Source organism: Scardinius erythrophthalmus, assembly GCF_964197995.2.
Source record: "Scardinius erythrophthalmus genome assembly, chromosome: 7".
Lineage (NCBI taxonomy): Eukaryota > Metazoa > Chordata > Actinopteri > Cypriniformes > Leuciscidae > Scardinius > Scardinius erythrophthalmus.
Genome location: NC_138227.1, coordinates 42,330,941 through 42,346,028, shown reverse-complemented (window position 1 = coordinate 42,346,028; position 15,088 = coordinate 42,330,941). Strand labels below are relative to the sequence as shown.

General features: G+C 41.0%; 2 protein-coding genes across 2 annotated transcripts in view; one reads left to right on the top strand and one right to left on the bottom strand.

Annotated features, from left to right (window-relative positions):
* nipsnap2 (nipsnap homolog 2) overlaps window positions 1-3,168 on the top strand; it is a 20,697-nt gene extending 17,529 nt beyond the window's left edge. Inside the window, exon 10 of the mRNA XM_081371352.1 lies at window positions 2,101-3,168. Coding sequence (XP_081227478.1) covers window positions 2,101-2,165 — 65 coding nt within the window. The 3' untranslated portion in view covers window positions 2,166-3,168. The remainder of the gene's footprint in view (window positions 1-2,100) is intronic.
* psph (phosphoserine phosphatase) lies at window positions 3,053-15,088 on the bottom strand. The gene is made up of 6 exons (XM_081371353.1): window positions 14,857-15,088; window positions 14,276-14,423; window positions 13,386-13,520; window positions 11,011-11,156; window positions 6,916-7,064; window positions 3,053-3,591 (listed from the first exon to the last, which is right to left on the bottom strand). The coding sequence occupies exons 2-6, from the start codon at window positions 14,413-14,415 to the stop codon at window positions 3,481-3,483; spliced, it is 681 nt and encodes a 226-aa protein (XP_081227479.1). The 5' UTR covers window positions 14,416-14,423; window positions 14,857-15,088; the 3' UTR covers window positions 3,053-3,480.

The window sequence follows — 15,088 nt, the reverse complement described above, 5'->3', positions numbered from 1 at the left end:
ACAAGACGACTCTGCAGATCTGAAGTGTTTCTATTGCAGCGACTTTTTCTTGTGCATGTTCTGCTGACAGGGTGACCATCCTCGATTAAGTTTCCCTCAGGACTTTTGATAAAGCCAAAATATGACCACACCTCAGAATTGGTTCTTTTAAAAGGCTGAAAAATCTCCTGAGCACGGTCACTGCCTTCCGCAATTCCTTCTTGAATAAAAACAACAACATTGCGCGCTGTGCTTGCGTCAGACTGTTGCTGGCTGAACAGGATCTAAAATCGCGATAATCAAACACGGTTTTAATGACAATTAAACGATATTACTAATCGTCCGTCAGTACATTTTATCGTGGTTTATAGTGAAACCGGTAATCGTCCCATCCCTAGACTACTCTGCTCTGATTGGTCAGATGGCCCAGTCTGTTGTGATTGGTCTGCTCTGCTCTGATTGGTCAGATGGCCCCAGTCTGTTGTGATTGGTCTGCTCTGCTCTGATTGGTCAGATGACCCAGTCTGTTGTGATTGGTCTGATCTGCTCTGTCAGATGACCCAGTCTGTTGTGATTGGTCTGCTCTGCTCTGATTGGTCAGATGACCCAGTCTGTTGTGATTGGTCTGATCTGCTCTGATTGGTCAGATGGCCCAGTCTGTTGTGATTGGTCTGCTCTGCTCTGATTGGTCAGATGACCCAGTCTGTTGTGATTGGTCTGCTCTGCTCTGATTGGTCAGATGACCCAGTCTGTTGTGATTGGTCTGATCTGCTCTGATTGGTCAGATGACCCAGTCTGTTGTGATTGGTCTGCTCTGCTCTGATTGGTCAGATGACCCAGTCTGTTGTGATTGGTCTGATCTGCTCTGTCAGATGACCCAGTCTGTTGTGATTGGTCTGCTCTGCTCTGATTGGTCAGATGACCCAGTCTGTTGTGATTGGTCTGCTCTGCTCTGATTGGTCAGATGACCCAGTCTGTTGTGATTGGTCTGATCTGCTCTGATTGGTCAGATGGCCCAGTCTGTTGTGATTGGTCTGCTCTGCTCTGATTGGTCAGATGACCCAGTCTGTTGTGATTGGTCTGCTCTGCTCTGATTGGTCAGATGACCCAGTCTGTTGTGATTGGTCTGATCTGCTCTGATTGGTCAGATGACCCAGTCTGTTGTGATTGGTCTGCTCTGCTCTGATTGGTCAGATGACCCAGTCTGTTGTGATTGGTCTGATCTGCTCTGATTGGTCAGATGACCCAGTCTGTTGTGATTGGTCTGCTCTGCTCTGATTGGTCAGATGACCCAGTCTGTTGTGATTGGTCTACTCTGCTCTGATTGGTCAGATGACCCAGTCTGTTGTGATTGGTCTGCTCTGCTCTGATTGGTCAGATGACCCAGTCTGTTGTGATTTTTCTGCTCTGCTCTGATTGGTCAGATGACCCAGTCTGTTGTGATTTTTCTGCTCTGCTCTGATTGGTCAGATGGCCCAGTCTGTTGTGATTGGTCTGATCTGCTCTGATTGGTCAGATGACCCAGTCTGTTGTGATTTTTCTGCTCTGCTCTGATTGGTCAGATGGCTCAGTCTGTTGGGATTTGGTCTATAAGTGCATCAAAGTTGATTCGCAGCACAGAAAACAGGGTCTTCTCTACAACTACAGTGTTTGAGCGCAGCATTATGCTAGTTTGTAACAGGAAGTGAGACTGCAATTTCTGATGACTCGTTTCGGCAGTTCAGAATTGATTTTCTTTTAGGAGAAAATAAAATCTTTTGACATTCACAAACAGCTCTATTACACACTGCATGAAAGGACATATCTGAAACAGCATAATAGGGGCACTTTAATTTGGACTTGGCATGTATTTTAATTGAATAGAAAAGAGCAGCTTTTACGTTTGTATATCACCTTTTGTGTTCTGGAGGCAACCTTTGCTATTCTAAGACACCATGAAAGTAAAATTAAGTGTCAATATCTTATTTTCAACTAATGTTGTTTTCATTTTATTGTTGCTGAAGTCTAGCGTCAAGCTTACAGCCGACTGGTCCATTGTAATGTTGTACTATATTGTGTACTACACATCATCAGTCGCATCTTCTGTTGTGTGTTAAAACCCTCCTCTGAATCTGTTTTCAGTGCCCCTCATTCAGCACATGGAGTCCAGGATAATGATCCCACTGAAAGGGTCTCCGCTGCAGTAACGAATCCATCAGACCCTCGCCGTTACGTCCCCGTGAGCTGAAGGCCAGACCGAGACGTCGGATACATTCTCTGTCGTCATGATGCCAACCAACTTCACACACAACGCACTCGATCTGATCTGAAAAACTGTCCATAAGTTGCACCAGCAAACCAAATTGAATCAGTGGAAATGATGGCTGTTACTGAACTGAGTTTTGAGAATACTTCATAAGCCATATCTAAAATCTGGTTGTTACATGGCTTGGAAAAACACAACCATAGATCTGTTAAATAAAGTTTGTTGCTATACTATATGAAAGAAGTGCTGTAAAGTGCATTGAATCACCATAAACATTAGCAGGTTAGCGCGTTAACCCTTTCCAGTGTGGTGCCCGATAAACCTTTATCTCTGCAATATCTCAAAACAAAAAGCGTGTTTGAATGCATTAGTTCAACACAGACTTGGATGAATTAAATATAGTCAGAGAACACTTTAAACTCGTTCAAGCGCTGCAATCTATCAATGTATTTATTGCATATTTATTTGCTGTTAATATAAACCCCCACATGAAGAGGATTTCAGGTTTTAATAGTGCATTATGACAAGTACAGCAGAATCTATCCTACATATTCTGATAAAACCCCTGGTCAAGAATCGACATATCAAATGCTCCGCTAAAACAGTCCAAACAGGATTGAACTGGGACTGGGAAAGCCTCATTGGGGACAGGCTGTGTGCAAAATTGAAAATTTTTTAGAACCCATTTTATTTAGTTGCTGTATTTTATTTGTGTTCGGTTTCTACATAGACGTGCTTTTTATATGCCTTTCTGTGTTGTGAAATGTCTCCAGTTCTGCTCTGATCAGCAGCTCACCGACAGAGCGGTTTCTAGATTGATTTTGTTTTCTGTGCGACCACGGCATGCGCAATCTACTGTACGCTGACTCTTCTGGGATTTAACAGCACAAAATATTTCAAATCAACTAAATACTGTATTCAATAAATCATAAATGATCATTCTACTCCATGTTGTGTCATGTTCACACTGATGAAAGACGCCCAGCGGCTGTTACTTTTGTTTTATTAGCTGGTGACCATTTTTATAAGTGTTCTCTTTCAAGTATGGATACAGACACGGACAGTTGTTAGTGTTAACATAATCAAGTTTCATCATAGCTAACCGTACAGTACAAACATCGTGCAAACTGATCTCTTGCACTGTGCTCTATATAAACAACCATTTCAGTAAAAAACTCTAAAACACATCGACATTAAACATTAGTTAAAAACTAGGAAAGGCACAAAGATGGTCTGATCTGTGTGCTCCATCAACTCTAGATCTTCTCCAGCTCTTTAAGCAGCTCTCCGAAACTCGTGACGTACCACGAGGACTTCTCCTTCACCTGCTGCCGCACCACGTTCCCCCCGAACCCGATGAAAGCGCTCTGAAACGACATGACCGCAGTGCAACTTCACCTACGACTCCAAGACACACACTTTTCAAAGTCAAATTTAAGGCTTTTTAGGACCTGAAAAAAAAAAAAAAAAAATTCTATATATATATATATACACTGCTCAAAAAAATAAAGGCAACACTTAAACAACACAATGCAACTCCAAGTCAATCACACTTCTGTGAAATCAAACTGTCCACTTAGGAAGCAACACTGATTGACAATCAATTTCAAATGCTGTTGTGCAAATGGAATAGACAACAGGTGGAAATTATAGGCAATTAGCAAGACACCCCCAATAAAGGAGTGGTTCTGCAGGTGGTGACCACAGACCACTTCTCAGTTCCTATGCTTCCTGGCTGATGTTTTGGTCACTTTTGAATGCTGGCGGTGCTTTCACTCTAGTGGTAGCATGAGACGGAGTCTACAACCCACACAAGTGGCTCAGGTAGTGCAGCTCATCCAGGATGGCACATCAATGCGAGCTGTGGCAAGAAGGTTTGCTGTGTCTGTCAGCGTAGTGTCCAGAGCATGGAGGCGCTACCAGGAGACAGGCCAGTACATCAGGAGACGTGGAGGAGGCCGTAGGAGGGCAACAACCCAGCAGCAGGACCGCTACCTCCGCCTTTGTGCAAGGAGGAGCAGGAGGAGCACTGCCAGAGCCCTGCAAAATGACCTCCAGCAGGCCACAAATGTGCATGTGTCTGCTCAAACGGTCAGAAACAGACTCCATGAGGGTGGTATGAGGGCCCGACGTCCACAGCAGACACATGCACATTTGTGGCCTGCTGGAGGTCATTTTGCAGGGCTCTGGCAGTGCTCTTTCTGCTCCTCCTTGCACAAAGGCGGAGGTAGCGGTCCTGCTGCTGGGTTGTTGCCCTCCTACGGCCTCCTCCACGTCTCCTGATGTACTGGCCTGTCTCCTGGTAGCGCCTCCATGCTCTGGACACTACGCTGACAGACACAGCAAACCTTCTTGCCACAGCTCGCATTGATGTGCCATCCTGGATGAGCTGCACTACCTGAGCCACTTGTGTGGGTTGTAGACTCCGTCTCATGCTACCACTAGAGTGAAAGCACCGCCAGCATTCAAAAGTGACCAAAACATCAGCCAGGAAGCATAGGAACTGAGAAGTGGTCTGTGGTCACCACCTGCAGAACCACTCCTTTATTGGGGGTGTCTTGCTAATTGCCTATAATTTCAACCTGTTGTCTATTCCATTTGCACAACAGCATTTGAAATTGATTGTCAATCAGTGTTGCTTCCTAAGTGGACAGTTTGATTTCACAGAAGTGTGATTGACTTGGAGTTGCATTGTGTTGTTTAAGTGTTGCCTTTATTTTTTTGAGCAGTGTATATATATATATATATATATATATATATATATATATATATATATATATATATATATATATATATATATATATATATATATATATATATATATATATATATATATATATATATATATATATATATATATATATATATATATATTGTGTTTTTGTACTGGTACCATGGCTGGTTTAGGCCATTTGACTCACAAAGACATTCATATTATTCATAATCTATGTGCTGTTCAGTTCACAGCAGTGACGGAAATTAACTTTTTATGAAGGGGCGATATTTGCCACCTTAAATTGATTTCCAGGGGCATTTTTACCTGTATGAGGGCATTTTTTCTAAACTTATTAGATGTATGCATCACATTTTATGTCAAATTCTAACATTCCAATTAAATTCTATTAGAATAATACCAGTTTAGGGCTGTTACCAGTCAAATGAAATCATTATCAACAAAATCCATCTTTGCAGTGCAGAGGAGACACAGAAGCGGCATTAATATATTTACACTATTTACAATTGCATTATTAATACTAGGAGACTGTTTTTGTTTTTTAATTCAATATCTTAAGTATGAAATGATTTCTAATTTTAAATGTTTTAATTAAAGGGTTCTTTAAATATGAAACTAAAACAGCCAGTAGGTGGCTGTCTTAAAGGATTAGTTCACCTCAAAATGAACATTTCCTGATAGTTTACTCACCCCAGTGCCATCCAAGATATCCATGTCTTTCTTTCTTCAGTGGAAAAGAAATCAAGTTTTTTTGAGGAAAACATTTCAGGATTTTTCTCCACACAATGGAGTTCAATGGCAACCAGAATGTTGAAGTTCAAGTCAATGCCGCTTCAAAGGGCTCTGCACGATCCCAGCTGAGGAATGGGGTCTTATCTAGTGAAACGACCCGTCATTTTCTAAAAAATAAATAAAAATGTATATACTTTTTAACCACAATTGTTTGTCTTGTGTTTGTCTTGTGTCATCACGTTGGAAAGGTCACGAAAAAAAAGAAGAAAATAATAATAATCAAGTAAAACTAAGATGTCGGACAATTTTGAAGCTGGAAGAGAAAATGAGATGGAATTTTTCGCCCTTCCCTACATTTCTGAACCGGAGTACACAGACAAATAACTTGGATAGATGACGTGACGCGTGACCTTTCCAACATGATGACGCAATACATGGTGCATCGCGGACCAGCACAAGATGAACAATTGTGGTTAAAAAGTATATACATTTGTATTTTTTTTTAGAAAATGACGGGTCGTTTCACTAGATAAGACCCCATTCCTCAGCTGGGATCGTGCAGAGCCCTTTGAAACGGCATTGACTTGAACTTCAACATTCTGGTTGCCATTGAACTCCATTGTGTGGAGAAAAATCCTGAAATGTTTTCCTCAAAAAACTTAATTTTTTAAGTTAAAAAGTAAATAATCAGGAAATTTTCATTTTGAGGTGAACTAATTTAAGTGAAATGAAATGAGGGAGTCATTCATTCAAACGGCTGATTCATTCAGGAAAGAAGCAAGTGATTGTTCATTGAATCATTAATTCACTATTAGTTTCTATTAGATTCGGCCTCGGAATCGATTCCCAGCCCTACTTACAACTGAACTGACATTAGCTATTGTCATGTGAACAAGCAAATCCACAAAGATAGAATAATAAAAAATAATATGTACGCTAATTAGATCAATTTAATTTGGTAAAGCATTTAGATACGTCTAAGTCAAAGTGTCATCTAAAATGTAAGACCTCTCATAAGTAAAAATAAGACTTTATATGGCCTTAAATTTGAAGATCCGCAGAACCGTCCTAACGGAGAGTAGTAGAAGTGTGAGTGGTAATGCACAGAAGTCATCACCCTCACTAGTACAGGTGACCGACTGTAAATAGTGTAGCTTGTCCATTGGTCAGGCCCACAGATCATGCAGGTCAAGGTTCACTGGGGTGTATATGGTGAAGTACTCACCGCAGGAGGACAGGCCTCGAGATCAGTGGCTCCGTCTCCGATCATCACCACGTTCTCGAAGCCGTACTGCTCCTTCAGCATGCGGATCACCGTGCCCTTCCCCCCCGACTGCGCCGTGGGCTGAGACTCGTCGAACCCTGCGTACTCGCCTGACGGAGCACAACACACACACCTCATCACTCACGGGCTGCGTCTACATGCACAGCTTTAGTTTCAATCGGACCAGATTCATTCCGATTGATGAATCCGACTAATCGATTGATGAATCCGACTAATCGATTGATGAATCCGACTAATCGATTGATTAATCCGACTAATCGATTGATGAATCCAACTAATCGATTGATTAATCCGACTAATCGATTGATGAATCCAACTAATCGATTGATGAATCCGACTAATCGATTGATGAATCCGACTAATCGATTGATGAATCCGACTAATCGATTGATGAATCCAACTAATCGATTGATGAATCCGACAAATCGATTGATGAATCCAACTAATCGATTGATTAATCCGACTAATCGATTGATGAATCCAACTAATCGATTGATGAATCCGACTAATCGATTGATTAATCCACTGCACAAATATACAGAGTTTCCCGTTGTGTTCAATTAACTATTCTCCTACATTGGTTCTTTATTTGTTTTAAACAGCAGGCTTAATATTTATCCATTTCTGGTCGTAATTTGGAGACTATGAACATATGTTTGTATTTATCACGCTGTAAAAATGACCAGTCGTCTGTGGATGAGAGTCTGAAACAAGGGCTGGTGGGACGGTGTCCTGCTCCACTTCACAGATGTTGAGTGAAAGGGGAATTACAGAATGACAGGACACTCGTTTATATGACTTTAGCCAAAGGTGTTGTTCCAGCTAGTTTTAAACATGCAATTGTTGAAAAAACATCAACTTGATCCAGAAATGTGCAGTAACTATCGACCAATCTCTAAACTGCCTTTTATCTCTAAGCTTTTAGAGAAAGTAGTTTTCTCACAGCTCCAGTTGAATTCTTTTAATGTTGTGGACATGTTCCAGTCTGGCTTTAGATCATTGCATAGCACTGAGTCAGCTCTGTTGAGGGTTACAAATGATATCTGGCTTGCTCTGGATTCAGGCTCTTGTGTTGTGCTGGTTTTGTTGGACCTGAGCGCTGCATTTGATACCATTGACCACAGCATTCTTCTTGAACGGCTAGAATGTATGGTAGGTGTCAAGGGCACTGTATTAAAGTGGTTTGCTTCCTACCTCGGAAAGAGGACTTTTTCTGTAAATTTAGGGAATTGTTCCTCGTCGTCTGCGCCTGTTTTGTTTGGTGTGCCTCAGGGATCTATTTTGGGACCTTTATTGTTTTCCCTTTATATGCTCCCCTTGGCCCTCATTTTTCAGAAGTACAACATTTCATATCACTGTTATGCAGATGATTCTCAGCTTTACCTTCCAGTAAGGCTTGACACCACTGCTTCATCTGATGTGTTATTGGAATGTGTAGATGATATCAATTTTCTGCAGCTAAATGAGGATAAAACAGAGGTTTTAATTGTGTGATCTTTGAGTGATCTTTGACTCTTCACTATTCTTTGATAAACAAATTAGTGCGGTTATTAGAGGAAGCTTTTTCCATTTAAGATCTATTGCAAAGTTGAAGAACCTTCTTTCAAGCAAAGATTTAGAAGTTGCAATTCATGCATTTGTAACATCACGATTAGACTATTGCAACTCTCTTTATTGTGATCTTCCTCAATCTTCACTATCTCGATTACAAATTGTTCAAAATGCAGCTGCAAGACTGTTGACTGGGTCTAGAAAGAGGGATCATGTTTCTCCTGTTCTGGCATCCCTTCACTGGCTTCCCATTAAGTTTCGAGTTGATTTTAAGATCCTTATGTTTGTTTATAAGGCGTTGTCTGGCTGTGCACCAAAGTATATTAGTGATCTTATTGTGCCATACTGTCCTGCTAGGGCACTTATATCTTCAAATCACTTGCTTTTAAATGTGTCATGAAGTCGCTACAAATTAAAGGGTGATCGGGCCTTTTCTGTGGCCCGGCCCAAGCTTTGGACATGTGAGGTCTGCTCCGTCACTGGACATTTTTAAATCTACTCTGAAAACACTTTTATTCTTTAGCTTGGAAATTTGTAATTGTTGTTTTTTATAGTGTAGTCCTGCTATGCACTATGTACAGCACTTTGGATCAATTTCTTGGATCAAGATACTCCACTTTTTTTGGAAATAGGCTCATTTTACAACTCCCCCAGAGTTAAACAGTTGAGTTTTACCGTTTTCGAACCCATTCAGCCGATCTCCGGGTCTGGCGGTACTAGGGCTGTCAATCTTCCTCTATAATACTATTCGAATTCCATTCCTTATTTTATTTAATATTCGAATAATATTCGAATATTAAATGCTCAAATTCATCCTATTATTAATATTTACGACATTACACAGTCTTATGGATCGCCAATGCGTGATGTCGATCGGTCTCATATCTTCACAGATAAACCGTCAGTTTGTCTGTTATTGCCTTTTGGCGGACAGCTGGTAGCAGTTGAGCCCCGTGATGAGGAGAGAGAGAGAGGCAGAACATAAGTAATTCTTGCCTGTTTTAGCGGCAGTTCCTCGGACAGATCGCCTAGCTTGTCAGGTTGTAAGTTGTCATAAAAAAATAACGTATATTTTCCTCTCCGTTTTGGCCTTCCGTCCACAATGAGACGGCGTTTTTATTAATGAAAACGCACTCCAAAGTGTATATATTTGAAGACGCCGTTTTCACGTTGTAGTGTGGACTGAGAATCAAATTGTTGATCTCCGTTACCGTGGAGACATTCCTCTCCGCGACTTTTGACAGTTGTGATGATACAGCGTGGATAACGTGCACAATTGTGTTACGATTCAAAAACGTTGTTTATCAGACGAAACAAAAGCGTTTAATTTTCACATGTGTGTGCCAAGGCGGCGAGAAAGGCAAGATTGCATTTTTTTTTTTAATATACATAAAAAAGCAATATTCGAATAGGAACTTCAGCATTCGAATAGTATTGCTTTTTTTAATATTCGAATTATATCCGAATTTCGGAATTCGTTCCAACAGCCCTAGGCGGTACCACCTTTAGCATAGCTTAGCATAGATCATTGAAGTGGACAAGACCATTAGCATTTCTCTCAAAAAATGACCAAAGAGTTTCGATATTTTTCCTATTTAAGACTGGCTAGGAAAATATGGCTAGGAACTATACTCTCATTCCTGTGTAATAATCAAGAAACTGCCGTACCATGGGTGAAGCAGGGGTAATGATATGACGCAGCGCCTGAAAATAGGTCTACTAGGTTAGACAAACTTAGTCCCGGTCACGTTGGAAGTTACCGAGCTGGGGACTATTTTCAGGCGCTGCGTCATATCATTACGCCTGCTGGACACATGGTACGGCAGCAAAGTTTCTTGATTATTACACAGGAATGAGAGCATAGTTCCTAGCCATATCAGCCTAGAAAATCGCAACTTTACATTTTCCGTCGGTCTTAGTACACGATGTAACTACAGAAGAGTTAAGTTTTAAATAGGAAAAATATCGAAACTCTTTGGTCATTTTTTGAGAGAAATGCTAATGGTCCTGTCCGATTCAATGATCTATGCTAAGCTATGCTAAAGGTGGTACCGCCAGACCCAGAGATCGGCTGAATGGATTCGAAAACGGTAAAACTCAACTGTTTAACTCTGGGGGAGTTGTAAAATGAGCCTATTTCCAAAAAAAGTGGAGTATCCCTTTAAATGTGCTTTATAAATAAAGGTTGTTGTTGTTGTTGACTCTTTATTCATCAGAAGAACAGCTCGTTCAGCATGTCATACGTCATTGCACATGCAATCCGATCAAGTGTTTACATGTTCTCTCGATCGGATTAGAAAAGGAATAAACCACTCCTGTCAATCGGATTGAAATGTCATTGGGATCGAGCTCAGTCGGATAGATTAAGGTGTTTACATGAAGGCTTTTCAGTCCGATTGAGCCGCCAATCCGATTACTAACGGATTATTTGGTTGCATGTTCGTGCGCGGCCCCGTGAGCCAGTGCCACAGCGACGCCTCTTACCGTTGAAGTAAAACTTCAGGCGGTTTGCGTAGACGTGGTGCAGGGGGATGTGGAGCTGCGACGCCACGTGTTCAACGATGCAGCGGAAGCCGCCGGAGATGAGGAAGACCTTCACACTGCGCTGATGAAGACTCTCCACCAGCTCCCTGAGGACACACACACACACCGCATCAGCACATCTGCACACACAGCCTGTGACCTGCAGCGCACAATGCTCACGTGTGCTTCTTTATAGTGTACACATTATATGCTATTCAAAGTAAAATGAAGTAGTGTATTTTATGTAGTATATAGAGTGTAGTCTATATAGTGTATTCTATATACTGTGTATAGTGCATCTAGTGTAGTGTATATACACAGCAAAATCCCCAGAGTTAAATTAACTCTGCTCAGAGAACATTTGGTCCCTCTCTACAGAGTTAAAATAACTCTGAATCAGAGTTAAAGTTAATGAGATACTTAAGTGATTAATTAAGTGATGATGAACACCTGCTGTCAACAAGTTCTCAGCAGAGGAGGATTAAACAACTCCACAAACAGTATTACCAACTTCACTTATTACTAACCAGACTGACTTTATTTCTGTCAGACGTCTACAGAAGTTCTTATTGAGAATTAACAGAGGTTTAGATGTTGACGATTTATTGAAAATGGTTGGTCACCATTATGGTGATGAGTGTTTCCTTCAGTTTGGCAGTTTGACTCTTTTAGTGAGTTTGTGGTTTTTGTCACAGTTTTTACCAAAACACGTAATTTGTTACAAAGAAAGCCAAAAACAAAGATGATCAGGTGATCTAGTTTTTAACAACATTTAGTAGAAACATGCACTTATCTCATGACTGTCTAAAAGTGATTATTTGATGTTAATAGATTATATTCACTAACAATACTCTCTTGCCACAGATCGGACATTCTGAATTTAGATTTTTAAAATACATAATGGGGAATTTTTTTTTTTTTTTTTAGACACAGACGTCAATAATCAGCATATGAATCTCAACAATGGTGACATGCTTCATGCCGCAATGCATGCTGGGAGCCACAATAGTATAAAACTCATGGCTCCCAGGATGCATAGCGGCATGAAACATGTCACCATTGTTGAGATTCATATGCTGATTATTGATGTCTGTGTCTTAGAAAAATAAATAAAAAAAATCCCCATTATATATTTAAAAAAATCAAAATGTCCAATCTGTGGCAAGAGAGTATTGTTAGTGAATATAATCTATTAACATCAAATGACCACTTTTGGACAGTGATGAGATAAGTGCATCATTCTACTTTTTGTTGTTGAAACTAGATCACCTGAACATCTTTGCTTCTGGCTTTCTTTGCATCATATTACACGTTTTGGTAAAAACTGTGACAAAAACCACAAACTCACAAAATAAGCTATAGAGTCAAACTGCCAAACTGAAGGAAACACTCATCACCATAATGGTGACCAAACATTTTCAATAAATCGTCAACATCTAAACCTCTGTTAATTCTCGATAAGAACTGCTGTAGACGTCTGACAGAAATAAAGTCAGTCTGGTTAGTAATAAGTGAAGCTGGTAATGCTGTTTGTGGAGTTGTTTAATCCTCCTCTGCTGAGATCTTCACAGATTTAATGTCTTCTTTTATCTTTAGTTGATTTCATCTAAGGCTGTGTCTGAAGTCAGTTAGTTCTTGTGTTTCTCTTTCCTTCAGTGATTCTGCTTGTTGACAGCAGGTGTTCATCATTAATGCCCAACCATCACTTAATTAATCACTTAAGTATCTCATTAACTTTAACTCTGATTCAGAGTTATTTTAACTCTCTGTAGAGAGGGACCAAATGTTCTCTGAGCAGAGTTAATTTAACTCTGGGGATTTTGCTGTGTAGGGTGTAAAGTGTAATGTAAATGTATAAAAAGTGTGTGTAGTGTATAGTGTATACACTGTGTATGGTGCATCTAGTGTATAGGTTGTAAAGTCTGTTGTGTATAGTGTAAATGTATAAAAGTGTGTGTGCAGTGTATATACTGTGTATAGTGTAGTTTGTATAAATATTGTGTATAGCGTGTTTGTAGTGTATATAGCAAATAAAGTGTACAACTTCATTAATAGTGTGTATAGCGTGTATATAGTGTAGTGTGAGCAGTGTGTATTATATAGTTTTTATAGTGTATATAAAGTGTATAGTTAGAGTATATCTTATTAGTTTTGTTGGAAACCTTAGTTACTTGTGACATATACTATATTTTAATTTAAAAAAAAAGTATCAATAATAGTCACCTTTTTTGTGTGAGTATTGTTTTGCTACTTTGACAAGTCCTTGTAAAACAATCAAGTGAATAAAGTTAACACCTGAAAACCTTTCCAAGAGCGAGGGATGATTACCAACTTACTTAATACCTGGCGTGAGCTGCGGCGGGTGGTCCGTCAGCAGTTTGTTGACCTGCTCCCTCGAGCACTTGATGATGGACAGGCGCTCACTCAGAGCTGTGTGGAAGGAGACAGAGCCGCCCATGGCACTCCGGGTCCTGCGGACACACACAACCACAGGGGTGCGCTCTCAAACTCAATGCTGTGCGTGTTTGCGCACTGGCTAGGGTGCATGTGTGTGTGTGTGTGTGTGTGTACTGTTGCCTTGTCCAAATACACACACTTGTTGCGGTCTTATTCCCTGTCGCGTGCATGCGCTCTCAAGACTGTCCCATGTCTTAAAGATGCCAAAGTGCAGTGCCCTTAATGCACACTAAACCCACACTATCTCTAGGCTAAGCGTATCCCATCATGCATTATGTTTGGGAACTCATGTGCCCCGAAATGTCAAGGAAAACATTCCACTGTCATTTAAATTAATTAGATACATATAATTTGGTAGTAAAAACATAAAGTGTTGCACATTTTATAGGTGCAAAGAGTATGGTCTGTGTACAGGCCTATTCTGTACAACATTTGCAACTGCTTTTTTTTTTTTATTCACTTAATTAGCACCACAATTTTAAATGTGTGTCTTCTGTTTCATAGCGACTACTGAACAGAAATGTAGGAGTTTATTTTAAAATGCAAAGTATTGAAAATATAATAAATAAAAGTTCTGTAAACACTTTGCAAGACTATAAGTGTGTCCCATCGAGTAATCAAACAGTTCTACACACACTTGCAGTCTTTACGCCTACTTGAACACTTGGGCCAAACAGAGAGACAAGTGGTCAAGTGAAAAGACCGCAAGTGTGGGTATTTGGACAGTGTGTGTGTGTGTGAGTGTGTGTGTGTGTGTGTGTGTGCTGACATCTCCGTGACCGCGTCCCCGACGCCGCAGAACTTCGCGAGCTCGTCGATGCCCTCCTCGCGGATCACGGTGCTGTCCACGTCGAAGCACACAGCCTGCGCGCGCCGGAAGAGCTCCTGCGCGTGAGCCGCGGTTGTCATGGTGAAGCCTGAGCGACAGGAAACACACGCATTAGTGGTGACGCCACTACAAGAGCTAGTAAACATCAGCAAGAGCAGTGAATCTCGACACATCACGAGCCTGAGTGCCAAGAGCGCGTTTAGTATGCAGCAGCACTCGCGCGCGTTCACACAACAGGGGCAGTGAAGCATTAGTGCACGCATTCATTCATCTCTGGACAAACACACAGTTGTTGCATCAGCTGGTTTGATGCGCGAGCCGCCACCGGGAAACACGAGAACACATGCGTCACGTGTATAAACTACTCAAAACAAGAATTTGAAGAACTCATTCAGAATTAAGATAATATTCGTACACTTTACACACACACACACACACACAGACAAAAAACAAAAAAAAAAAAAACAATACACGTACGTTACGAGCATTGCTGCTTTCGCACTACTGTAGCTCCCGCTTACCTTAATGCGCGCGGGTGAGACTCCTCTACTGACTGTCACGAGCTCCAGCTCGAGCTCGTTCAAATCTCCGGCAACCCGTCTCTGTGCGGCAGCGCGTGCGCGCAGTCATCTGCCATTCATTACTCCTGAGATCACGGACGGCGTCGGCCAATCAGATCACGCTCATGTCATTCACACACTACTCTGATTGGCCAGTTGTTTTCATAGCGATGATGAAACACGTCAAGCGAAT

Excerpts from the sequence above, each read along its gene's own strand:
- psph (XM_081371353.1), bottom strand. The coding sequence starts at position 14,415 with ATGACAACCGCGGCTCACGCGCAGGAGCTCTTCCGGCGCGCGCAGGCT. Across the intron at positions 13,521-14,275 it reads GGGGACGCGGTCACGGAGAT|GACCCGGAGTGCCATGGGCG; the intron begins GTCAGCACACAC and ends GTGTGTCCGCAG. Across the intron at positions 7,065-11,010 it reads CCTGAAGTTTTACTTCAACG|GCGAGTACGCAGGGTTCGAC; the intron begins GTAAGAGGCGTC and ends GTGCTCCGTCAG.